Below are 27376 nucleotides of genomic sequence, written 5' to 3' on the forward strand. Positions count from 1 at the left end.
TATTTTTTCATTAACATACTGTATTAACACAACTGATCTGAAATTACACAAAAAACATAAAATCCTAGTAGTAGTTTTATTTTTTTTTACTGTGAAAACCACAAACATGTTTAGTAAATTATTTTCACAACTTCAAATGCAAATATAAATTGTACATTCTGAAAACTTATGCATACATTTTGTAAACAATAAAGTTATATACAACTATTTATCTAAAAATGCAGCCAACACATCTGGTGTTTGTTTTTTAAAATTTTGTACAGCCATTTAAAAATACCACTATAACTAAAACGAGAAAACAATCAGGTGTTATAATAAAATGTCCCACAAATTAGTTTTGCCAGTACAAAGACAGAGGAGAAAACCACAGGGATAAACCGTGCAGGCCTGAAAACTGGAGGTCTTTCACTTCTCTGGTTTTCCACCTGGAGACAGTTTACATTGCACACTAACTATACCCTAATTCTAATATCTAAAAAAAAAAAAGCTTACCCCCCCCCCCCCCCCAAAATAAAAAAAATAAAATAAAATTCACTATGAGGGTGTCCAAATTCATAGGCGACACCCGCCATCACACCCAAAACCTCCCCTTCTTCCTAAGCATACGAAACCCACGTGTTGCCGTTTCCACCAATAGGAAAGAGGTGGCTATTTTTCCTTATTTACTGTTTTCGCACTGTCCTTAGAAGACGCTTTTTTTTCTCTTTATTTGCAAAAATGTTATGTTGTAGACATTGAAAGAAATATTATATATTATAATTTGGCTCTTTAAAAATCTTCTGGGTGTGGAGCTTCTTTATGAAAACTAAAAACCTGACAGGACATCTCGGTCTCCATAGGGTGGCAGTAGCGGAGTAGCAGTACCAGCGGAGGTACCAATCAGCCTGCCTGATGACTGAGGAAGAAGAGCGGAGCACACAATGCACTGCACGGTTGACAAGGGTTGTGTCTCCCTGGTTTTCGCGATAAATCTCCAGTTCAGTACAAACTCTCGAAGAGGCAGCAGTGGAACCGACCTGTTTCTTTCTTTATAACCTACACACTGGATTTAGCGAGGGAAAAAAAGAATTCGGTGACCGGAAACGACGGCAATTGGTCAAGCTTCTCCTAAACATTGGATTACAGAGGCTGCATGAAGGAGCTGCCCAGCCCAACGGGGCTCGGCCGACACCCTCGTTTATGGAAATCGACCCCGAGGCTTTGATGCTTGGGCCTCGGTTTTTTCCTTTATGATGGGGGTGGAACGACTCAACAGTTTTATGTGAAGGAGAGGGATATTATTTCGTGGATGATTCGTAGAATAAAAACCCGCTTCCGTATTCTTCCTGCTTCCTCTTAAAAAAAATTAGAGATAGTTGGTTGTTGCTAACAGCTGGATTGGCTAACGCTGACTAGCATCCATGCTAATGTTACGTCTTTCTTTTGATGCGACTCAGCTACCACTATCGGCCATCAACAACCCGACAGGAGAAGATTTTGCCCTCTTGGCTGCTGATTATTAGTTATATTCACACTCCACAGCCCGGCTCATCAGTGTTTACAGAAACGTTTTAAGAATAAAGTTGTATTCTTAGTTTGTCGGGCTTATATTATTATAAATTGAATTAGCCGCGTATAGGCTAACTGACGTTCGCTAACAGCAGCCATTTACTATTTAAAGTAAAGCAGACAGCTCTTTTTATTCCCCGTAAGGCGTAAATTAGAGTAACTGTCAGTATTAAGACGTTCAGTTTCACAGTAATATGCAACGTCTCGTAATAGTCGTTATCAGGCCTGGCTAACTAGCTAATAAATTTGCTACTAATTTTGTCAGCGTGTGCAGAAATTAAGGAAATCACAAACAGTTTGTTGATTTAATCTGTGCCGAAAACAGCATTATTTTCAATCTGTTACTCCTGCGGAGGCAATCTCGCCCTGCTTTGGGTGTAACACAGCCAGACTTGTGTTTTATTGTTTACATGTTTACAACTTGTGTGGTTATCGCTTGGATTTCCTGCTAGCTAGCACGCTAGCTAACGTTAGCCGTCAACGAGACACAATCAGCGATGTCCTGACATTCGCGTTAATGTCGCCGATGTTTTGAATTCCCATGTGGATGTAAGTTTGTTTTCAGATTTCAGAAATGACACTAACATTTCGCCGAGAGAACGGCACTGATGCCAGCAGCATACTGCTGTCAGAGGACGGTAAATAATAGCCACTGGTTTCCATTAACGCCATTTTAACAGAGGTTCTCGGAGAGGGCCTGTGTGGTGGTGTTTTTATTCGCGGTTCGGTACCTTCAACCGGGCCGGGACTTGCGTAAAAAAGTGCCTTTGGGAATCTCACCTAAGTTGCGAAAAGGAGGTGGCATTTGAACATGGAGGGCCCGAGCCGAAACACCGGATTCAGGCAGAGCCGGCGATCCCGTTCCCAGCGCGACAGGGAGCGGCGGAGGAGGCGAGTGGATCTGGCCGAGGAGCGGGCCACATCCCTGTCCTCGGGCTCCGATCGGGAGGCATGTGGGACCAACAGCGTGCTGGGTCCCGGTGGGAGAGAGTGCCGACCAGGGTTTGGCAGACACAGGCCTCCACGCCGGAGGAAGAGGGAGTCTGTGTCCTGCGAGGAAGAAATCATTGATGGCTTCGCTATTGCGAGCTTCATCAGCTTGGAGGCTCTGGAGGTGATTGTCATAATTTGGTGTTTTTTACACCCCACTATTAGCTGTCATTCATGTGTACTTTCAGCGTTAGTGTTCGGTGGGGATTTGGCACCCTCCTTTCCTCTAATTTATTAAATAATCACCATCCTCGTAGGTGGTTGCTTTAATTCTCATCTTTGTAAATTAAATCATCCAAGGGTGTGAAGGGCTGCAGATTGAGCCCCTAAAGCGTGACAGCAATCCACTCCCCAATCCTCTGATGGCTCCTGGAGAGGCCTCAATTATTCATGATCTAATTTTTAGAGGTGTTGATGAGCTGTGAAGTGGCCTTTGTAGATAAAGCAAGAACAAGAAATACATTAAGAAAAGATCGTTTAACTATTTTCTGAGTTTGCGCTGTCACAAAGCTTTTCTTCAGACACTCAAGATTTAAAGTCAGGACGTATATCGATGTCAGTACCTCATATTGAATCCAGTTTTGATTCTAAAGGTGTTAAATAAACCAGTAAATGCAGATAATACTGACTCTCTGGCCCCAAGTCACCCCAAAATGCCCATTTTGAGAAGAACAGTCCCTGATATGTATTTGATGGGTTTTCTGGCTCAAAATTAGGCCTTTGATGGGTGACTACACGCATAAGCATGGCTGATTCCCATATAGTCATAAAAAGTGTATGTGTTTCCTGATTTTTCCCTATGTGATAAAAAGCATGTGCCAAAGGTAGATCAAGTTAAACCCAACTTACAAAAAAACTGTACTGCTTTGGCCCTTTGGTGGAAGACCAATTTTTTGTATGTAGCAAAAAAAGTACATTTTAAGTTTAATTATTTACAAGATGTTGGCATGTGGTAATTTGTGGATAATCTTTGATAGTAGTTTAATCTGCCTTTGTGCTGATGTCATTTGCGTGCGTCTTACATCTGCATCAGTTTGAGGAAGCAAATTATTTGCCAATAGGTCCCGCAGTAAAACTGCCCATTCACACACATACAGCTGCGCTGTTCTTCTAGGTAACTTCATTTTACAGTCAAATGGACCCATGAAGTATCTGAAACTGCTAACAGAGAAAAAGGAAAGAGACCTGCCAAAAAATTTACTGCTCTATACCAATGAAACGTCGTAAGTCCCTTTTGTTAAAAAAAAAGAAAAAAAGAAACCATATCCTGTCTGTAGTTTTTCTGTAAAACATTTTTAAAAAGGGACTTTTCCAAATTAGACAAACAGACTGTGTTAGTTTGCATGAATTTACCTGCAATTCATGCTGAGTTTATTTGCCTTTTTAAGTGTAATCGAAGTAGTTTTGCTCAAAATGACCCCATGGAAGTGACTAATAACGATTGGTCTGTAGTTAAGGCACACAGGTTGTGTAACTTTACTAATCAACTAACTAATATGTTAGTTTTCTTTTTAATTTTGGCCATTGAAAACACAAATATATTTAAACTTGAATAAAAGTTGGGCCTAATATAAAATAAAACTCATTAATGTTTTAAATGTGGGACATACAGTGCTGTATGCCAGCCAAATGTTTAAAAAAACAACAACAAACTAGCAATTTTTAGATCTCAGGTATAAGGAAATGTATATTTAATGTGGCTCTTTTGGGTGGAGGAAAATCAGCATAAACGAAACTTTTATAAGTGGGTTCAGTTTACTCCAGTTTAAAATGCATTTTTATTTTTCAAATAGCTGAAAATCACATACTGCATAGCTTTTGCGGTAAGCGTAGGTGAACCAGTCATGCTTATTTTTGCAGTCACTCCTGAAAGACGAGAAATATCCTGCATATGCGTGTCATATCAGAGTCGTGCCTTCTGAAAAACGTGCCTTTGGTGGTGACTAACAGTGATCGGTCCGGATGTAGTTAAGGCAAAGAGTCTGTGGGACCATACTTAACAGAAGTCTGCAGATTTTCCTGTATTTTAGGACTAACTGTAAATGGTTATTTCTGTCAAATAAGATTTAAAAAAAAATGTCAACTTAAAGCAAAATCAACATCAACTTTCAATGTAATTTGATTAATTTGCTCCATTGAACCTTTTCACCATTACTCTTTTTGACCTTTATATTGTTTGTGACATTCCAGCAACTGGTTAAATTTATCAGCAGTTTTCTGAAAGAGTCATTTTTCCCTGTTTAAATAATTTTGTTGTTGTAATTTGTCGTTGCCTTGAGGGCTGAAACTTTCCAGCAGTTCGTCAAAGAAAGGCGACAAGGCTGAATAACGATTGTTTGTAGCGGAGATGCGTTACTCGTCTCACCGCTCCGCTGATTTTTCTTCTCACTGCTGGGGGTATATAAGTAGGGAAGATAAATGGCCAGAAAAATGAGAAACCATGTAAACTCCTTACTGTAGATTTTTCTCAGAAAGGTATTGATTAAACTCTTGAGTAATTGTTTAGATTGTAATTTGTTATATCAGTTTTATTTTTCCTCTATAGAGAAATTTTGATTGCTCTTAAAGACACGTTAAGTTCTTTTAACCAGTTTAACAATCAGTTTCTTTTTCTCAAGCAATTTGGACGTTTTTCTTCATTAAATGGTCCAAATATTTCAGTCAAATAAGGTCGTTACCTGTAGTTATTCCTCAAAGACTTATTGTGAGCCAAGAAAAATCTCATACATATTTATTTATTGCATAATAAAGTTTTTATTTGCTTAAAATGTGCTGTTGGGGGGTGACTGCATACCTAAATATGATTGGGTCGCATGTAATAAAGAGGGAAAAAGTATTACCTTATATTCTTTGGTAAAAACTCTGTATGAGTGAGCTGGACACCACAGGTAAAAGACGCCCTTTGAAAGGGAGGTCATGTACAATGCTTCAGTTAAATATATTGTCAAAACAAGCAATATAATTGAGTCCACACACAAACAGCTCCAGTAATATCCTCATGCTGGCTCATCTTTTTTTATTTTATTTTTATGAACAGCAAAAATTAGGACTAATAAGCCTGTAGCTTGCCTTTAGGTCTTTGGCCTCAGGCTTATACATTAATGCTTATTTATCCACATTTAAATCCACATTTTTTTTCTCCTCCTTATCAGATGGACTGTTCTTTAAAGCCCAGTCAGCGAACTGATATGCTGGGAAGGAGGAACAAGGGGAAGAGAGGGCCGGAGGAGAACGGCGGAGGGCCGCTGTCAGAGCCGGAGGAAGGAGCCCCGCCCAGCAGCTATTGGAATAATAGTAGAAATAAGAGAAGAAAGATAGAGGTGAAACTGACTTTACTACCATGTTAGATGTCACTGAGACAATTCCTAATCAAACACACCATGTTTATACTTCTGTAGCGGTAATCACCTGTATATCCTGCTATTGAGAAAATGACCTTGTAAAACAGGTTCACATTCACGCTCTTGCACGAATTTTGACAACACCCATCGTCCAGGCAGTCCAGAGTGATTAATCACATCCATGAAAGGTTTAGAGCTAACTGAAACTCACTGAAGCTTATTTTATTCCTTTTTTTCACCCCCCAGGGGCAACCTTTGGAGACTGGCTATATTGTAAGTTTCTTTTCTGCTAATGTCCAGTGTTTCCCACACAGACTTTATTTGGGCATGCCTCATTTACTAGACATGAAGGGCTACACAGTATAGCCTGCCATTACTTAAATTGCACACTTTTTATTTCTTAGTGTATTAACAGTGTCATAATCATAACATTTGTTTAAATAATCCGACATAACAATCTTTCTCTACTCTGTCCATGAGTGCACTGCTGTAAAGGAAAAGGCTGCGCTTTATTTAGAACACAGAACATATTAAATGTTATGAAAATATCCATTTTATCATTCGTGACAAACATTATCTGTATGTCATAGACTTAAAAATCATGTGGTCCACTTGGTAATAAGGAGACAAAATTTAATATTTCTGAAACTATTACAATAACACTTGATGGAAGAAATAGTGAAGTAAAAAATTTAAATGGAAAAAGCAAAGAAAAAAAAAAAAGTTGGAATCCATGTATTTCTGCTTGCATGCACACAGGCATACGTGGATGTGCAGACTGTGTCCACTGATGTGTTGCAAAGCATGCCCAGCAGGTTTTAGTTTCCATTAGATTGATCTAATCTCTTCCTGTTAAGATCAGTCTAAATAGTTGAGCTTGTTAAAACTCAAACTTGAGATATAACTGGAGGCATTTCCCCAGAAAAAACGGGTTTAGATTTATTGATCTACTAAAGTAGATATAAATCCCTTCTGGGTTGCATTGGGAAGGCCATTCAGTGTTAAAAACATGCAGAGCTACCTGCTCGGGGGGGTCCCTTGTGAATAGGGGAGCATCCAAAAATAGACTTGGGCTGAGAGAATGGGATGATTGATTTACATGAGGACAATCCCGCTTGCTCTCATTTTAATCCCTCTGATGTCTAAATCATCATCTGTGACAGCCCCAACTCTAGCTCCTGTCCCTGTATTTCGAGAAAGACAGAAAGGACTTTAAATGTTTGTTTTCTTTGGACACCTGTTATGATGTGACACTATAACAGAAATACAACAGGCAGAGCTGAAGATGCTAAGAGTGACCAGGATGGACAGGATTAGAAACGAGTATTTCCGAGGGACAGCTTAGGTTGAGCAGTTTGGAAACCAAAGTTAGAGAGGTGAAGCTGAGGTGGTTTGGACATGTGCAGAGGAGGGATAGTGGATATACTAGGCAGGAGGAAAAGAGGAAGAGCTCAGAGGAAGTTCATGTAAAGGAGGGGACACACACAGAGGGTTGGTGTGACAGGAGGATTCAAGGGGTGGATGGAGGCAGATAATCTGCTGTGGCAACCCTTAAAAGCAGCAGCCAAAATAAGAAGAATTGTCATTTAGAATGATTAGTGTCTTTATCCTGAGATAACAAGACTTTGGAGTTTGGCTTGAAAGTGAAGCTGGAGTCCATCTGTGGGACGAGAGGCAGTTTATTATCATAACTTGTACATAATCTAATTTATTTAAGGAAATGTGTGCCCCACAGATATAGTTTACTTTGCGAGTCATGTCATTGTGATTTAAAAAGTTAATTTGAAAACACGGTAAATGAATTGGAAAATGTAAAAGCGGGAACATGGCGGGAAATAAAACAAATGACTCTAAAATATGAGGAATCAAGGCAAAATATTAATAAGCAAAAGAATAGAACAAACCCCACTAGGTTAATATTTTAAAATATAATTCTGTGGGGAAACACTGTTGTGATGAAGTTGGTTTACATTCATTGGCTGACGTATTCTAATAAACAAATGTTTTCTTCTGCCTTATTTTGCTCTTTCAGTGTGACACAGAGAGTGACACGGGAGACAAGGTGTGTGTTGTTTACCAATATTCTTATCAAGAGTTTCCATGTTTGGTTATGTTTGTGTAGATAAAATTATTATTATTAGAGGGATCCTACCACAGTCAGGTTCTCTTCGGTTGTAATCTTAAAAAAAAGTGTGTTGATTAAAATGGAGACTCGTTCTAATAAAATCCTCCTCTTGTTTTCCCGTGTAGGCCTCCGACAATGACATGGATCCAGTGTTCACAGTCAGCACTAGGAAAGGTTTGAGAAATTTACTATTGCCATTTCTTTCTTGCTGCTTTACATTCAGGAAACGCTGAACTGATGTGTCAGTCAGTGGGCTCCCACAGGGCTAAACTAAGATGTTAACAGAAAACGAGTTAAACAGGCTCAATTGTTTTCGTTCTTTTTGTTATTACACAAAGTGGAGCTGATTAAAATCTGCAGATAATGAAATGAGAGAATACAGACATGTGCTGCATACGGAAACATGAGGTGGAAGGAAACGTTAGAAAAATATTTTGGAGACCTGGAGAGGGTATAGAAGATGGTATCGTCACTGTCTGAGACTTCTTTTAATTTCCAGCAAAAGTATTGTTAGATTTAAAATAGAACCCACTGGCTTTTTGTTTCATTTACCTCAGTTTATTTTATTAAGATAAGAAAATACCATCTAAAATACAAACTAAAGAAGACAAAGAGCCACTTCTCTGCATTAAAAGGAGCTGCTTAAGGTGGTTTGGGTATCTGACTCAGACAACACCTCCTAAATGAGGCGTTTTACGCATGCCTGCTGTGGAGGAGACCCAGAAAACGCCTTCTTATCCCCCACCAGAAGAAGTGGAGGAGCTGGCTGGGTGAGGAGGTCTGGGCCTGTCTTAGACTGTTAGACTGAGACTCTGATCCGGACCTGGAAAAGTGATATAAAATGGATGGATGGATAAACCCATCAGTGGTTATTTAGTTTTGTTGGATGTATTTATTAATGTTTTCATCAAAGGAACAATTATGAAAACAATTATGAACATAAATTTGTATGCTTTGTAAACATTTCAGAAGCTTAATGGTTCTGATCAGACTCCTCCACTCCCACTATCACAGTCACAGGTAGAAAGGGGAGCATCCAAAGTCCTTCTAGAAACAAGTTCAGCCACCCCGGCAGCCCTTCTGTACATTTATTTAGATGCCTTATTTAAATTAACTTTAATTTAAATGGTCATCAGGATATAATAAACTGCATTTCTGCAACCACTAGTAAAATATGATAAAAAAAAATCATTTTGTCATAACTTATACTTGGTGTTTAGTTTCATGACATGACTTATTTCGGCAGAGACACCATGCTAATTCTTGTTCTGGACAGGAATTAAAGAAAACGGTTATGTTTTTAACCAGTTTTATTAAATTAACTTGACTAAACTTGGACATAACAGTGTCCATCAACACAGCAAACAGGACAAACGCCATCTCCCAAAGATGTTCCCATAAATGGCACCGAAGTGTTGTTAGAGACGCAGCAACGATTTTTAATATATGACTGTTTAGTTTCAAACATTTACCCGCCTGTGGCAGACGGCTGATCATCTTTTTTTTTCTGCTGCATACTCAGATCCAGGTCCATGTTTTTATGGTTAATTGGTTAGGTTATTAAAAACTGTGTACCACTCTGTCTTTGACTTCTAAGGAACATGAGGCTAAAACACTGAGATGGCAGTTAGTTTGCAGGAAAAAAGTATTTAATCAGGTTGGAACATCGGATTGTTGCGTCCAAATTTTTTAGCTTTGGGTTTAATCACACTCAAGTGGTCAAGCCAGTTTTGGCTGTTCTGAGGTTGTTTTGCTTTGGAAGACCTTTGTCCTTCCTGCAGGAGTTGAGAAATTGCTGACTGGTTTTCTCTTCTCTCAGTTGTCGATCCCGCCCCTTCAAACATGGGCTCATCTGTGGGCAAAAGCTGCCCGTCTCTGCCGGTGCGCTTTGGTGGCGTCTCACGGTTAATGGTGACTCCACGGGTGTCTGGGCTGGAGCGAAGTCAGGAGAAAAACCTGGAGCCACACTTCCCTGAGCCGGTTTCTTCTTCTACCTCTTCCCCCTTCTTCCCCGGCCTGCCTTCCCACTCCCCGGTCACGGTGCCCCGGTCCAGCCCAGTCAACGGCAGCCGCCACAACAGCAGCCCCCCGCTCTCCAAACCCAAGCCCTCTTTGCCCCCTCGAACTCAATCCATCTACAACAGGTATGAAACATACTGAAAACTGAAGCTCAATTTCTTCTTTCATCCCTCTGTCGTCTTCTGCAGCTCTTTGGCTCAACTGTTGTGTTTTGTGTTTGTGTTTTCTCGGCGGCAGCAGCACCCCAGTCAAGCCTCAACCGTCTGCTTCATCTGTCGGGACTTCCTCATCTTCCATTCTTCCCCCACCTCCTTCCGCCAGTGTTTCTCTGCCCTTCTCAAGGGGCTCAGGATCCTCAGGGCCTCTCCGACCCCCATCCCGAACCAGCTCTGGAGCATTGTTCACATCCTCACCTGGCCTTCCTCCGCCTCCACCTCTGCTGCAAGGTACAGCAAAACAGAAATGCTTCATTTCACCGTTTCAGTTGTTTATGGGAATGTGATGACTAATGTGTTGCAAAAATAAACCAAACCCAGACTTCCCCAGGCGGTTGTCTGGGTTTGTCTGGGGTGTTGAGGAAGTTGTGTATTGATGAACTGAGATCGGGTCTCATAAGCACAGCATGTGTTGCATAAAGTAGAAGTTGCATGTAAGTATCACTTCAGTAGTTGTAACTCTTTTGTTCATGTATCTGTGAGATTAACCTTAGTTTGTGTTTCCCACACACACACCTGGTTTATTAACCTTTAGGAGTATTTGGCAACAATTTTAGGATTTTTTTTTTTTTTTCTTTTCATCTGGCAAAAGAAAATCATGAGCAACCAGCTCTTATTTTGAAAGTTGAGCCATCCTTTCGTTCTCATGTTTTCAGCTTTGTTTATAGCCACTGTGTTGGTTGTGGTGCACACCAATTATCATTGTTCTCACAGCTCTGTAACCATTTATACAGACCTGGCAGTCCTTTCCTAAACGATGGGTGTCACAACTCAGAGAAAACCTCAACTTCAGTACTGACACAGGAATAGAAGAAGTCAAAACAGGAAGCAGAATGATTAGAGGGTTTTTTGTTTTTTCCCCCCAAAGCTGTTGTTTCAGTATCTCCCCCTCTTATAATCTCTCCGAACTCCTGCCTTGATATAGAATTCAAATGACAGTAAAGACTGACCCACTTGCACACTTGTCTCAGCCTGGTAAAAATTAGCAGTAACATAACACCAAAGCCGGGTGCACGCCTGCATATTTTTAATTTTTTTTTGCCACTCTTGGTGTGCCCGACCATTCGTAAGGGCAACTGCTGTTGCAGCTTTCATCAATATCTATTAGCTGCTTCCACAAAGAGGATCTTGTCCACTCTGTGATATAAGTGCAAACCCTTGAAAAAACCTGGGCTGTAACAAGTGTTTATTTCCACCCATAGTTTTTATCAACAACCTTTTTTTTTCCTGACATCAACAAGAGAAATAAGTAAATAAAAACTGAGGCAGGAGAACAAAAACGATGATGGCACGAAAACACGAAATGCAACATGAAATGTGGCAGAGAGATGAGATCCAATCAGAAGTAATCTGCTTGTGTGGTAAGGTTAGACGTGTACATTTGAGCTGCCCTCAGGAAATCTTTTCAACTAGCGCCCATGCTCCCTGTTTGTCACGAAAATGCAACAAAATGACACATGGACACATTTTGTATTTGATGCTGAGGAAAATAAGACTTTAGAAACTCTATGGAGGAATTCTCACTGTTAAAAACACAGCAAACTTTTACACTTTATATTAACTGAATAAACTTTATATTTAGTCTACTATAAGCTTATGACGTTTAGTCCACTGAAACTGAAGAAATTTAGTGTCTTAAACTCTGATTAATTTATATCTTGATGCACAAGCTCACGCAAAAGACCCTTAAGAGTCAGCTACGTCATAGGCTCCGCATAGATTCAAGGCAGAAGTCTAAATAAGCTTGATTAGAGCTTGAACTTGTGGATGACTGGTGGATGTGCGTCTATGCTGAACTTGCAAGCAGCTACAGAGCAGAATAAGGGCTACCTGCGCCAGATGCAGTTGTGGTGGTGTAGTTAGAGTTCTTCTGCTAGATAAGACTCCCTGAAGAAGCAGGTAATGAATAATTTGGTGCTTGATAAACAAAATATTCACAGATCAGAAGATTTACCTCCACACATCCCCTTTAAGCATTGTTTGAATTTCTGAACTTGACCGCCAGTGTAAACAGAATTTTATGTTCTTTAATTTATTTTCTTTGTTTTATCCACTAATTACTGCCTCGTTATTCCAGCAGAGCGTGAGGGCAGACGCAGCGTCCCCGGGGCTGAAAATAACCCGGCGGGCCGTTCCACTCCAGGAGGCCCAGCAGCGCCGAGCTCCACGCAGGGCTCATCGAGCCGGACGTCTCAGAACCAGACGAGCATCCCGGCGATGGCGTTCCAGTTCCATCAGCACAACCACCAGCACCAACACACGCACACGCATCAACACTTCACGCCCTTCCTGACCCCAGCTACGGCGTCTCCGATGGTGAGAGACTCTGCTGTTTTACTCCTGTTTCAAACTCCACTGCAGCTGGAATGTGTTGACCCATCTCAACTGTTTTTGTCTTTTTAGTTCGATAAGTACCCAGGCAAGATGGACGGGCTATACCGACACACTGTGAGTATCTGAGAATAGCTGTCAGGGCATGGAAACGGGAACTAAAACTGTAGGCGTAAGTTGTGTACCGGCCACTAAGGTGTGTTTGTGTTTGTGTTTGTGTCAGATCTACCCAACGTACACGCCGCCCTCAGTGCAGGGTATCCAGATTCCTCCTCCTCCTCCTCCTCCTCCTGGGCATTTCAGCTCATTGCAAGGGGCATTTCAGCCAAAGGTGAGGAAAACTCTCCTTGTGTCTTTGTGTTAGCATGATGTTTTTGTTTTGTTTTTTTCAGGCAATAACTTCCACGTCACGGTTTATTTGAGCTCCCTGTGATGACAATGTCACAGTGTCACAAGCACTAGAGGCATATTTGCCAACAATCCAGTTTTTCCCAGGTTTAAACGAGGAAGCTTATATTTTAAGCTTCCTCGTTTGGTTGTTTCTCCCAGAAACTCCAGTAATTTCGACCAGTAACCTATCACACTCAAGTTGGAATAACTATAATAAATGCATCCGTTTGCCTTAGGCCTCAGTCACACCAGTTCTAGAGGTCTGTGTGATTGATCCCCTACTGTTTGGAGAGTTGCTTGAAAGCAAGTGCAAACAATTTGGCGTCAACTCTACAATTTACAGGTGCCAGGTTTTTGGTAATTCGCCCTCTTTTTGACCAGGATCACCCAGAAATCTCCAGCAACCACTGGCCAGATGCACATTTTTGCAGCCATTGCGTCACCGATAGGTCCCTAGTGTGTGACTGAGTCCTTATGTGTTTTATTTGACAGAATTTGTTTGATAGAATTCAACACTTTCAGTGCAACCTGGGAACCCATAACCTGATTAAAATGGCACGTGTGCAGCTAACCTCTGCGCAGGCAGAAGAGTTAGATGCTGAATAAACTAGTTCACTGTTGACCCATATGTGCGACGTGTTTGATGTGTGCCACGTCCCAGCAGGGAAACGGCAACTTCATCTCCCCATTTGAAGCTGGTGGTGGTACAACCGCTAAAATGAATTGCAAAAGGATGTTTTGTCATAGCGTAGAGGTGCAGGCAGATGATTTCCTGTAAAGCAAGAAATGTCAAATTTTTGTTATGAAGTAATTCAATTTAAGTGCCTTTGTTTTTAATAATGTTGATTGACATTTTGCTAATTTAATCAGGAATGCCTGAAGCCTGTTTTTTGGTCATTTTCATCTGTTTACATGTAAATTATGTGTATTTGTTGCCTGTTGAGCTTAACAAGCTTTTTGCAAAAATTGCCAAATGTTGATCGTGTACTTGACAAATCTAAATCTTCATTTTATGAGAAGGAAACAACTTGAACTTAATTTGAACCTTACCAAGGACGTCCAGGTGGTGTTAATGAAGTAAATTCAGTGCACTGTGAATTTCTCTCAGCCACTCAAACAATTTTGGTTTTGAACTATATTTCAAATAAAACTAGATGTAGAAAAAAAAACATTTGCAGCCAATTTTTCTACCAAATTAAGCAGCTGAAAAGGCAGACCAGACCAGAGTGCAAAAATATTTATTTAAAGTGGCACGTTCCTATTCTGCATCAGTGCATTTTTATCTGTCACATCAAATCCTGGATTTTCAAATCTAAATGTTGACAGGTATGACTAGAGGCTAGTCGAATGAGCAGCACTCATCTAACAGCATGGGTGCTTTAGTTAACTGTGACTTCCTAAGGCTCTTGCAGTGTCTCTTGGGTTTGACCTGGCTGCATTAGCTAGAGTAAAAATACATTAATCGTAGCGCTAAGAAAGCAAAGAATGACGCCAAGTGTAGGCTGTGGCTCACGTGTTTGTGCCGTGTCAGTGACAGCCTCTTTGTCCCTCAGGGAACGGGTCCTGATATACAACGATTTGGGGTTGTGCCTTCCCACCTGCAGCCCAAAGACCCCAGGGTAAGGACACAGCGCTTTACTCTCACAATGGCAAATTTGCAGTATAGGCTAGGATGTGCTGCAGCACAGTCACTACAGCAGAAACTACTCCTGAGAAAGAGCAAGATGTGCAGATTAAAAGTGGTTTTACACTTCTCTTCTCTTGTAGCTTACTGAACACTTTGGGACATCAACATTGAAAATCACAAATGTAAGCAGAAACAGATGTTTTTGAATCCCTCTGCTCCTTTCAGTTCTTTAGTCTGCATCACTGTCTCACAGCTTCACGCACTCTTTGCACTAATCTCACTTGTAATCTTGACTGCTACTGGTCTATTTTCTGCTCTTGCACACTCGGTTAGACTTTTCAGACCTAGAAATTATGCTATGATGTATGCGGTTATTCTTTTCACCGCCTTTCCTTTTTTTAAAATATATACATAACCAAACTTGAGCTGGGCCCCAGATTTTAACTCTATCTCCTGCTGCAAAACCTCAACCTTGTATGGAGGTTAGAAAAGCTATTCTTGAACTGCAGGATCTGCCTCTGTGTACAAAGGCTTTAAAGTTGTAGATTCAAGATTTGTAGAATAACACAGTGTCGTTTTTGTGCTGTGCAGAAACCAGGAAAATGGTGTGCTATGCATGTTCAGGTGGCCTACATGATCCACAACCATCAGAGAAAAGTAAAGGTGAGTGTCTCTTACTGACATCATGTGGGGAGAGATTTAATTGCCGCTATGCAAAGATGACAGTATGAGGTTTAACTCTTCTGCCCTTCATTCAGCTCATGCAGGCTGATCCTCACAAACTGGACTTCCGCAGTGACCCGCTGGCCCGTTTTTCTGGAGCCGGCGGACTGGGCCCAATGCCCTTACCTCCTGCTCATGACCTGACCAGACCTCCCAGTCTGTTCTCAGCTGCAGGTGCATGCCTTTTAATGTTTCGGTGTCCCGGCTGGTAAAATGTAATTTATTTATTTATGTCTGTGCACAGATTGTTGCTGTAAATAATGTGCAACAAGGCAAACAGGATTCAGGCTGTCAGTGTCTTTAAAATCTTAATTCTTTGTGGATTTAATGGTTAACAAGTACAAATCTGTGCTTTAAACTAGCGTGTGAACATTGCATTTACAAATCCAGGCTTCTTCAGTATCCTCACAAATGAATTTCTCGTATTCTGCCAAGAAATTTAAAACTACATAAGTAAAAATTATAAATCCCAGCCGTCACATCCCTAAGTAAATACTGCTAATAGTACAACTTGTTTGCTATTGCAGCTGTATTGGTGTTTAATGGATTTGAAGCTAGTCAACAAAGTATGTGCAACATCTGCAAGTGCTGCTCTAGAATTGCACAAGATGGCAAAAAACACAAACAGTGGTGATAAGTCCAAGACAACGAACACTGGAGAGGGAAAAACAAATCAAGAAAAACCCCTCAAAAGATTTACAATGAAAACAACAATCAAAGCTTGGTGCATTTAATTATTTCAAATGAATAAAGCAAAGTTTACTAGTTTTCCTAGATAATATCAATGTTATATTCCTTATTGATAATACAATTATATTAAAAGTATACCATATAAAATGTTAAATGAATGACGTCACTGTTTGCAACCAGAGCAGCAATCAAAAGTTTTTGTTTTTTTTTTAAATTCAGTTTGGATCCAGTTTGAGATGAGTTTCCTCATTTCAGTTTAGTTTTTATTATTATTATTTTTTAAGGTTTTGTCTTTTTTGTAGTTGTGTTATTAGTAGTTGTTGCTTTAAATGTTATAACTGGGACCAAAAGAGTGAGCTTTAGGATGATGGTGGTGATTCTGTGGTCAGTTTAAGAATACCTTTTCAAACTTATCAGCGAATCAGGGCCAAAGATGTGATCGGTTTCTTCTGATGTCTCTGATCACTGTTTGACTTTATGTCCTTCTGTAGCTTTGCTCTTTGGTGTGTGAGTAGCATGTTGAGCTTGATTTGAATATTCTTGACATATTTTTTGTTTTGTTTTATTATCTCTTTCCCTCAGGTCCAGTCAATCCACCCTCTGCTCCGTTCATCTCTCCATCAGCGCCACACTCCTCGTTCCTCGCACCAACTCCACATTTGGGTAAAATCAGTTCAAACTTGAAAGATTTTTATTTTTAACTCATGATGAACAGTAATGTTTTTTTATAAATGTTTGGTTGATGAAACCAGGATTTTAGCTTGTTGTTGTAAAACTGTTTTAATGGTTGTGTTTTAGATCTGTATGGCCGATCGCCGTCCTTCACCCCGCTGGGAGCTCTGGGTTCTGGTGCCTTTGGAGGACTTGGGAGTCCAACACTGGGTCAGTTTCTCTGCATCTCTACGCCTGATGTGCAAAGCTTAAAGGATCAGTTCAGAGTCTTTCAAATCTACCTGAATGTAGCCCTCACATGTCACACGGATGTTGAAAGAGTTTCTGTGGGCTTCTTAGTTCTTACTTCCAAATCAAAATTAAAGGTGTAAAAGTGCCGCTGCTCCACAGTTTGGCTCAGTCCAGATAAAACTGAACCACAGCTCGGTGTCCTTGTAGTGTGGGGAAAGTGTTTTTTGGATGGTTCACGCTTGGTCTAACAACATTACAACAACAGTTAACATTTTCTCATGGGCCATTAGAAGCCTTGCCATTGTCTATGAGGGAAAACGGTCCTTTCAGGTCATGTTTCAGGTCGTATTGAATAAAAAAGGAAGTCTATCCAGTCAGATCAACCTTAAAACCCCAAAAAGACCAAAGGAGTGTTTATTTATAATTCTCTTAGCGAACTAAAACCTCCAAACACAAAGCTCATCACACCCTGCTTTGTAGCTTGGCTACTAGCAGACATTTTAGTCTCTAACTGCATAGGAAACCCGGAATGTATTCACCATCCCTCACGTCAATCAGGAATATTCTTCACTCCTATTCATTGTCCCGTTAGTCACTCACCTCAAAGTTGAGCGTTGGGATCTGCCCTCCTCCCGTCACTAGTAATAGTTTTGCTGGATTTCATTGACCTCTCATGGCTTACTGTTGACACCACTTGAACCTTTATAACATTGACATACAGCTGGGCTCCACCTCACTAATGGTGGTGTTGGTTTAACCGATGCTCAGTAATAGTCTAAAACCTAACAAACAAAAACACTAACTCGATGAGCGTTGGTGTTGCTTTTCTTGGATTCCTTTGGCAACATGTTGGCCTCTTAAATAAGTTCTTGAGCTAAACTGTTCTGAGCTGCGTTTTGGTCGCTGTAATCGTTCCATTTCACCACACAGGCCAGTAGGTGATCTTTTCCTAAAGGTTCAAAATCCACAGTTTGTGCAAACCTCGAACAACACTTCAGCAGTCAGATGAATATAATGAATTGGATGTCTTCTCCCTGGCTGTTGTACAACAGGTACTGTGTGCTGATAACCTGATGATTAAATTATCAGGAAGTATCTCAGCTCTGTGCCTCGACAGGGAAATGCTGCTTGGGGAAGCAAACTGTCAAATATCTGGTTGGCTATCTCAGACTACTGAAGATAAAGTTGGAAATTCATGTGGATTTTGCTCCCTCGTGTTTTATAGTGTAGTCTCACATTTAATGGCTCATGTAGACAGGTGGGATAATTATAGTCAGCATATGTGTGACATGTGTGTTAAAACAGGTATTTAAATACCCAAACTGATCCTTTAAGTCCTGCTTCAGTGCGTGAGCTTTCTTAATGGTGTGTGGAGTGTTTCCACCTGGGTGACTGAGTTTTTGGAGTCGGTGATGATTTAATTTAATTGCCAAAGAAACATCTTAATTGTTTAGTTTAAGGACAGACCAAAACTAGTCTTCACTCATGTAGTGCAGCGAGGGGCTGTGACGATACTTGATGTTAGCTAGAGGTAAAGTCACAGGATCGAGGAGTCTGGAGGTCTCCCGTTGAAGGATGTGAAGCACTATAGGACAATTGTAGTTTTAAAAAAAGTGAAATCATTGCAATTCTATCAGTCACATTGATCTGTAATGTTGCTTAGAGCCTTTCAGGCTGAAAACTGGCCTGATGAGGGACAACTGTAAATGAAAGCACGACTGGTCTGAATGCTGTTAATGCTGTTAAGTCCAAGTTATTATTATTCTAACCTTGTGCTATCAGAATATGGGAAAAAATTCTAATAAAATTCTAACAAGCTTAACAAAATGGCTTAAATAAGGATTAAAATTATATAAAGGTCAATAAAATGAAATACAATAAAACACCTCTATTATATATGTTATGGTAATAATAAACAAATCTGGAATCAAAATAAATACAATGAAGTAAAACAAGCACAGATTTAAACAAAAATATGAACTAATATTATAGTATAAAATAAGATATTAAAATTACTTTTACTTTAAAGCACTGAGTGGTTTTTTTTTTTTAACCTTACTTACCGGATGTTTCTGTATTTCCTTATTTCTGACTGTTTAATAAACAAAAAATGTATTTTATTCTGAAATAAGTGAAACTCTAATTTAAAAAAACAAAACAAAAAGAAAATTTTTTTTTATCCCAACAAATTCAACTTAATTATACTACTGTATTTTTTCCCCTGTATGTGTGTATATTTAAAAAACAAAACAAACAAAAAACCCAAAAAACTGAGAACTACCCAAGATGCTTGGCATCTTTCCTCTGAGGAAAATGACCAGAAGTATTATTTATTTATACATTTATACATTTTTGTAATGGGCTTTAATTTGCTCAAGCATAAATACTTTTGGTCTGTCAAAAATCTAAAAATATCAGGTTAATGCCCAGACAACTTAACAAAGACCTCTTTGCTTTAACTACACGTGGCACGGTCGTGGTTGCTTGGTATGTGTGGCCAGTTTTAATTCAATTCAGTTTTATTTAATACAGCACCAAATCACAACACCAGTCGCCTCAAGGCGCTTTATATCGTAAAGTAGAGCCTACAATAACTGACAGTAGATCAGCTGTGCAGTGTTGACATTTCAGTCACATTTTGAGTTTTGATTTTGAAATGTGACGTTATCGTACCACCACTTACTGCAACACGTAAGATTAATTTAATCTTTAAATTGTAAAAACATCTGTCTGGGCGTGTTGGGGCATTTACTGTGCTAGTGAGATGACGATGATGAAAGGAGGAGATGGTTTAGACTTGTTGATTTGCACAACTGCTGCTTCACTCTGATTGGAAGCTTCTCTTTATGTTTTCATGCATATAAGCTTGCGTTTTCTAACCTGAGGTGGCCTCCGCTGCCTAAAGGTTTACTGATTGATTTGATCTGCAGCTGCTACTTTTATATTTACATTTAACAGTCTATCTGCTCCTGTGGTGTGGGTGTTGGGCTAGCCGTTAGCTTCAGTAAAAACAGAAACCGAGGAGGTGGCTGATAAACATTCAGCATAGCCTGACACACTCATAAGAGAGATTTATGATGGTACCTGTTACCTTCCCTGAAGCCAGTCGGTATAATTTGGGGACCTGAGCTCCTGTAATTACTACTGTCTGTCTGTACAGCTTTGAGTGTTGACCAGGTTTGAATCTATAACACTCAAAGGTCACAGTTTGGTATTTAACTTAAATTTAGGCTCATTATTTGTGCAAAATGTAAAGATTGTTAGTATACCTGAGGGGTTGTAAAGTCAGATAAATTAAGGTAAACTTTGAAGAAAGATCCATTTAGAAATGCCCTAAATTAAGTTGACTATAGCTTCAGAGATGCACAAACTTTTTTCAGCATCTGTTTTAGATTAAACTTGGATTAAACAGTCCAAACAGACTGTAGAGAGACACACGGTGACTGGCTGACTGACTCAACCCATATATTGTGTGGATTTGGCTGCAGGAAGGCCAATTAATATTACTGAACACTCTCATATCTATTAGATATCACCACATCTATTATTGAAGCTGTAGAAAATGTAGAAGGAAAAAAAAGCTTGCTGAGACTAGCCATAAGACTAAGCTTTACATGTGCTACAGCTGAGTCACTGCTGACTTCTGGCTACAAGGTTGGAGAGGGAAAGTTCACACAACTTCCTCTAGTTTATATTCTTCCTGTCCTGCTTGGCCAAAGTGTACCGTCACGGTCCAGAGGAGGTGCAGGAGCCTTGTTCCCTCTCAGACAATGTGAATTAAAATAATTAAAAAAAATATTTCTGGACATTTTATCCAATGAAACAAAACCTACCCTGGCTTTAAGTAAGAATTTAACTGAAAATCCATCTTATCAGCTTTAGATACCAGACTATTTGGATATTATTTGGTTGGTTTAGAGATTACATCCCCAGCCCGATGTCTTTACTTTCATTACTGGTACAGGTTTAAACCCTGAGCCGTCCTTTTGCTTCTGAGCAGGGTAAACTTGTCTTCGAGCTCGGGCCGAGGTGTTTGTCATCACCTGATGCTTTTCTCCCCTCTTAATGCTTTTCTTTCCTGTCTCATAGCACAGCTACAGCTCAGCAGTCACTGTCACAGAGACATGCTGTGCTGGGCTTTGTCACTGATATGCAAGTAAAAGGTTGGATGTATTAATTTGAGTGACCAGAAAATCAAGTCCACCATGAACGTATGGATTTCTGTCCAATTGGAAAACAATCAGGGTTTGCTGGGAGGTTGTCCCATTGTTTAGTTGTGTTTGATCAACTAGACAAAGCTGGGCGAGTTAATCTAAGTACCCAGTACTAAACTATATCAATTAAAGGGTTACAAGAGGTTTGCTTGTTTAGCAAGGGTCAATTTCTTTTGAAGATTTCCTTTGTATGTGCTGCAGAAGAGGGTGTTGAAGGAAGTTAAGTGTTAAATAACTGGACTTGTTACTGAGAGGTGTTTTTACTGCTTTCAGTTTGAACTGCTACTTTCTAAAATAATATTAGATGCTAACAATAATACTTGGTTTAAAGCATGTGTGTTTACAAGCAGTAGATTATCAAATTTTTAATGTGAAAGTCAAAGGTGAAGATTTGCCTTTACGTTCCCTGTAATGTTTTCTAACATCAAAAAAATGTGTTTCATTTGCAGCCGGCTCCGTCTTTGGTCCTAAAGACTCACCAGCCAGTGTAGTCGGGGGCTTGTCTACCCCAAACCACCATGATCCCTGGAACCGTCTCCATGGTGGCCCGCCTGGATTCGCCGCCGGACCCAGCTGGGCTAAAGGAGCAGATAAGAGGGACGAGAGGGAACGAGTGAAGGAAGGCGAGAGAAGAGACATCCCTCACATCAAGGATGAAAAGGACAGGTATGAAATTAAACTGGTTTTAAGTCAGTGTAGGTTCTAAGTCATCCAGGTCATGGGAATCTTAACTGCTTGAGTTAAGGCAGCTGGACTTCTCTGATGGGGAGTCTCAGGTATTTGGCGCTTATTAGGGGTTGTCACCTTGGAGGTGTTCCTGAGAGTCTTTCACTCTTTAAGTAAACTACCAGCCATCTACAAGTCTTTGTATCTGTTCTTACATTTACTTGATGGCAAGGTTGGCTCGTCGACTTCATGAAACTAAAAGTTCATTTGTCTTTAACTTAAGCCTTTAAGGCTAATTTATAAATAAAACAATACATTTTTTCTGTATTGTGTGGCATTATTTAGTGTTAATCTCGTCTCTGCAGATAGAATGCAAAAATAATCACTCTGGGCCAGACTAAAAGCATTTTATTCCACAATGAAGCATTACAAAGATTGGACAGCTGCTGGGCTTAACTGTGTTACCCCTGTTGGGTATAGTAGTCTGTAGGTGATGCCTTTGATGGTAAGGAGGCTGTAAGACTTGCAGTAAGATGCCTCAGGGGGATCAATGCAGTGCAAGTACAAAAGGTTATGTCCCCTTCGTTTTCAAAGCTATCCACTGGGCACGATTGGATGGTGGGTCATATGTTGGACTTCCCTGTTCCATGGTGTCCTGCTTGTTTTGCTTGGCTTTCACTCACAAACCCAAACACATGCCTATGACATAAGATACAAATGCACAATTAAGTCTTTGACGATGGCTAAAGGATTCATTCAGTCGTTTTATTTTACATGCATGAATACAGTCATGTTGGAAACCCACAAATATTCGCCTCTAACAACCAACCAAACAACAAACAGTACAGCCGATACCTTGAGTCAAGTTAGTTGCATATATTGACTTACCAGGAGATCCACAGAGGTTTAATACATTTCAATGCTGCGTTTATTTAAACTACTTTTTAAAAAAAAATATCTGTATGCTTAACCGTGAGTCGTTGCAGGCCAGCCAGCAGCAGGCAGAGAAGGGAACAGAGAGGAAAAACTTTTGTGTGTGAATTTACTAAATTACTGAACACGTTCGAGCTTGCATTAAAACCTCAGACAGACAGCTGTTTATTCTAACAGTGGTGAACACAGCGCCCTTTAACAGCTGAGGTTGTGGGAAGGGAGTCTCTCTTATTGTGTTAGACAAGTTATTTACCTCGAGAAAAGTGTACACCGTTACCAGCAGGTGCAGGGGAGGGAAATAATTATAGATCACCTGCTGAATTTGTAAGTTTGCTCACTCATAAAGAAATAAGCAGCTTCTAATTTTTATGGTCGTTTCATTTTAGCGGAGAGAGACAGAAACTTGACCAAAACTCCAGAAAAAACTGGACTTGCATGTCATTGAGTGAAAAAAAAGTATTTGATCTCCAACTACCCAAGCAGAATTCTGGCTCACATAGATTATAATCCCAGTCAATCAATTACAGATACTCCTGCCCTCATCTTATGTATAAAGCACACGTGTCCACACGTTCAATTCTTCCATTACACTATTTTGGTGAGAAAATAGTGCTGTCAAGAGATGTCAAGAGAAAGCTTGTAGTCCTGCAAGAAGCTTGGTGGGAAGGTGGGAGCTGTTGGTGCGATTATTCAGCAATGGCAGAAACATAAAATACGTTTGCAGCCCAAAACTGAATGGGAGGAGCTTGTTAATGATCTGAAAGCAGTTGGGACCAGTTAGCAAGAACACCATTGGTAACACACTACACCATGACCCAAAAAGCACCATCCCCACAGTTGAGCACGGAGGTGGAAACATTATGCTTTGGGGCTGTTTTTGTGCTAAGGGTATGCGACGATTTCACCTCACTTAGTGGCCAATGATTGGACCCATGTAGTGTAAATTCTTGGACGAGAACCTCCTTCCCTCAGCTAGAAGACTGAAAATGGGTTTTCAAGAATGACAATGGCCCAAAACGTGCCACCAAGGCAGCCAAAGAAGAAGCACATTAAGGTCATGGAGTGGCCTAGCCAGTCTCCAGACCTCAGTCTTATAGAAAAACTGTGGAGGGAGTAGAAGTTTCAGGCAGCAGCCAAGACACCTATTGGATTCAGTTTCTGTAAAGAGCAGTGGTCCAGAATTCCTCTTGAGATGTGTGCAGACCTGGTGACAAACGATAAGAAACACCACTGTGCTTGTCAACAAGGGTTTCTTCACCAAGTACTAAGTCATATTTTGCTTGAGGATTAAATACTTATTAAACAATCTATACTTTTGTTGAATACGTATTTTCTGGACTTTTTTCCAATCTTGTCTCTCCCTCCACTAGAATAAAAGAATTAAAAAATTAGAGACAGTTCATTCAGTTCAAACTTGCTGCAGTGTAACGTTCACAGAACTGGAAACTGAATTAAATTGTAATCTATGTGGAAAACTGGTGTGGCAGGTATTAAGCTCTACTGCTTCAGGCCTCCAGTATTAATATTACAAATACAAATATCAGGAGCTTTAATGTTGTTTAAATATCTTCCAGCTGCTTAAAAATCTAGCATGCCCTGAACTTTGTATGCTTTTTGTTTTGCAGAGACATGCTGTACGGCCCACCTGTGAGGATATCTCCAGTCGGTCCTTCCTATAAGCCCCGCAGCAGCACCCCAGTCTCACACATCAATGGCCACAGCAGCACCCTGGGGGGGACCATTGGACCTATTGAGGACCTGACACGCAGCTTAAATAGAGACAGAGACCGCGATAGAGACAGAGATGTGGAGAAGAGGCCAGTGCTGTCTGCGTCTTCAAGGGGGCCTCCTCTTGGATCTTCTTCTTTAGTAGTAGACAGGGACAGGCCGCGGTCTTCCTCATCTTCTGTGCTCACTCCTCCCCCACCTTCTAACCGCTCAGCCCAATCTCCCTTGGACCTGTACCCCCGCTCAGTGGCTTCCACACCGCACAACTCCCACAACGAGCCCTCGCACTCCCAAAGAGACGGTAGCCTTCCCTCTTCCTCCACTGCTTCCTCTTCTGTTTCTTCATTGTCTCAGACCAAGAAGCCTGATCGGACCTCGACGCCCCAGTCCAAACCTTCCATGCAAATTCAAGTGAAACAGGAGCGGAAGGAGGAGCCGGAGCACATCCCCATCTCCCACCACCCCCTAGCACCCAGCCACAGCTTTGACCGCCCCAACAGCCATCCTCACCACCCCAGTTCTGGCACCCCTTCTTCTTCCTCTTTATCTCTGACTCCTACTCCAGGTGTCCCTCTCCCACCACCTACTCCAAACCCACCTTCGCACCAACAGATGTCCCTGCTGGAACGCACAAGAACCATTGAAGCATATCTGGGGGGCGCAGTGGGTCCTGGAGGGTTGGTAGTCGGTCCTGGTGGTGAACGTTTTCCCCACGGTCCACCTCAAGGACCATCGCAGGGCGCACATAGCTTCCCTTGGGACCCGTGGAGGGAGCAGCAACATCAGCATCGTAGGGAGGCTTTAGCATTTCGGTCAGACCATCACCTAGCCCTGCGACCCGAACATCACCTGGCTCAGCTGTTCCGGCATCAGCGCCTTTTTGAGGCAGAAAGGGCCGCTGTAGCCGCAGCAGTGGTGCCCCACCCACAGCCTTCTACCTCTAATGCCTCCTCCTCTGCTGTTCGCCCCGACTTCAGCCTCATGGCGCATCCCTTCGATCGCCATCCTCAGCTCGGACCCCCAGGAGGTGGGCTGATGGACGAGGAGCAGCGGATCCAGATCTTTAGGGAAGACTATCGTAATTTAATGCACCTGCACCTCCCTCCTGGCTCTCACCTGTCCAGCCCCTCTCACGCTGCTACTGCCCCTCACCTGGATCAGCTTCACCCTCTCGCCCACTCTCTCCCTCCGGGAGCTTCTGGTGCTCACCAGCACCACCCGGGCTTCTACTCCCGCCTCACCCCGCTCATCCCACCCCACATGGCCAACGGTATCCTGGCAAAGACCACGGCGGGCTTGGTGGGACCTCTTCAGGTGGGGGCGCCGCCTCCGCTCATTCCGTCCGTCACCAATCGGTCGGCCACACCCCCCCGCAGCTCTAGACTCGCAGGTCCAGGTGAGCTGGCACTGTACAGCGCCCACAAAGACGCAGAATCCAGATAGTACAGGGACAACACTGGAGGAGATTAAGGGAAATGTCAGGATCACTGTGCTGCTCTCAACCTGCCCTTTTTCCTCTTGCAGACTACTAAACCCCGACCTTCCAATTACACAACCAAACCACCCCCGCACCCCTCCAAACAATGTTTAAAAAAACAAAAAAGGAAGGAGGTGATGGTAGGAAGGGGAAAAAGCAAGGCGTGGAATAAGCCCAATGGTTCTATCAGTGCAATTTAAAGGTACATGGTTTCTGTGCATCCTTGGTGTATTTTTATTTTATACTGAAAGTTTTCAGAAGAGGCAGAGGACAGCTTTTTCATTTGTCAGGTGAATTATTTTCCATACTTTTTTTTTTAAGCAAGCCTTTTCCACGTGGATTTGGAAACGACTTCCAGAGGGGATAAATGCCCAGGGGTTTGTTTGTCCATGGCTTGGTTAATTTATGGGATACTTCAAAGCCCTCCGCTACATGTATCAACCCTGCTGTTAGGTGTTGTGGGCGAGGGTTTATTTTGGAAATACAGTGGTAAAGTGGTCCTCTCTTCTGTTTTTGTTGGTGTGTCACTGCGCAAAGACAGATTCCCGATGAGACCATTTCACGAAGATCATTCAGCGTCGTACCTCAGTTTCCTGCTTTACCCCCAAAATCCAACTTCAGACCCCTCAGCTTCAATTTTGACATTTGTTTTGAAAAAACTTTTTTGTTTTCCTTTGTTGGTTTTCAAAGGATGAATGGCGAAATGAACTGTGCTACACTGTGAACACAGTGTCTTTAGAGCTTCCTGTAAGTGTTTCCCAGTCTCCTCTTGAATATACGAGCAGGACCAGATTATAGTAGTCTAGAGAAATTGCCTTTGTAATTATTATTCTTAACATTAATTATCTTCTATAATAATAAATATATTCACTGTTATGTTATTTGTCATTGTTTTGGGTATCAACCAGTACTCTGTCCCCGGGTAGTAATGTTTCAAATCATGCAGAAAGGCCTGCTTCACAGAAAACTCTTCAGTGCTTGTGAACATTAAAGCCGCATCCATCGCAACCTCTGGCCTCTTCAAGGATCTCATCTGTGACTATAATGCTAAGAGAGAGAGAGGTTTGCCTGTGTGTCTCACTGGTTGTGTGTTATATCCATTTGGGAGTATGGGAGCCTTGTACATTGAACTGTCGAGTTGTTTCTTCAACAAAAGTAAGTTATATACACGGATAAGTGGGACGTGTGCTGAAGAACTGAAAAGGAAAAAACATATAAGGACTGTCAAAAGACAACTAGCAGTGGGTATCCTGAGAGGGAAAAGACTGGGTCGATTATTTTAATATGACCGTTTTATACCTTTCGAACCCCTCCCCTAGAGACCACAAAGAATAATTATTAAATGAATTGTTGTTTACACTGTTGTGTGCGTCTTTTGTCCTGAATCTTTAAATACACCTGCTGTACACTTCATTAGGTAGGAACCACCTCGCCCCGTTTTACCTACAGAACTGCT

At 41.3% G+C, this 27376-nt stretch overlaps 1 protein-coding gene across 1 annotated transcript; it reads left to right on the forward strand.

Annotated features, from left to right (window-relative positions):
- The first annotated feature begins 877 nt into the window (after positions 1-877).
- On the forward strand, positions 878-27244 carry fbrs (fibrosin). The gene is made up of 18 exons (XM_087844883.1): positions 878-2662; positions 5691-5858; positions 6126-6152; positions 7912-7941; positions 8130-8178; positions 9824-10148; positions 10261-10469; positions 12316-12554; positions 12642-12686; positions 12793-12900; positions 14513-14578; positions 14727-14768; positions 15178-15249; positions 15345-15483; positions 16582-16662; positions 16798-16881; positions 21566-21782; positions 24341-27244. The coding sequence occupies exons 1-18, from the start codon at positions 2360-2362 to the stop codon at positions 25884-25886; spliced, it is 3750 nt and encodes a 1249-aa protein (XP_087701009.1). The 5' UTR covers positions 878-2359; the 3' UTR covers positions 25887-27244.
- The last annotated feature ends 132 nt before the right edge of the window (positions 27245-27376 follow it).

This window comes from Neolamprologus brichardi, chromosome 8 (assembly GCF_056152115.1).
Source record: "Neolamprologus brichardi isolate AB-2024 chromosome 8, ASM5615211v1, whole genome shotgun sequence".
In the NCBI taxonomy this organism is placed as follows: domain Eukaryota; kingdom Metazoa; phylum Chordata; class Actinopteri; order Cichliformes; family Cichlidae; genus Neolamprologus; species Neolamprologus brichardi.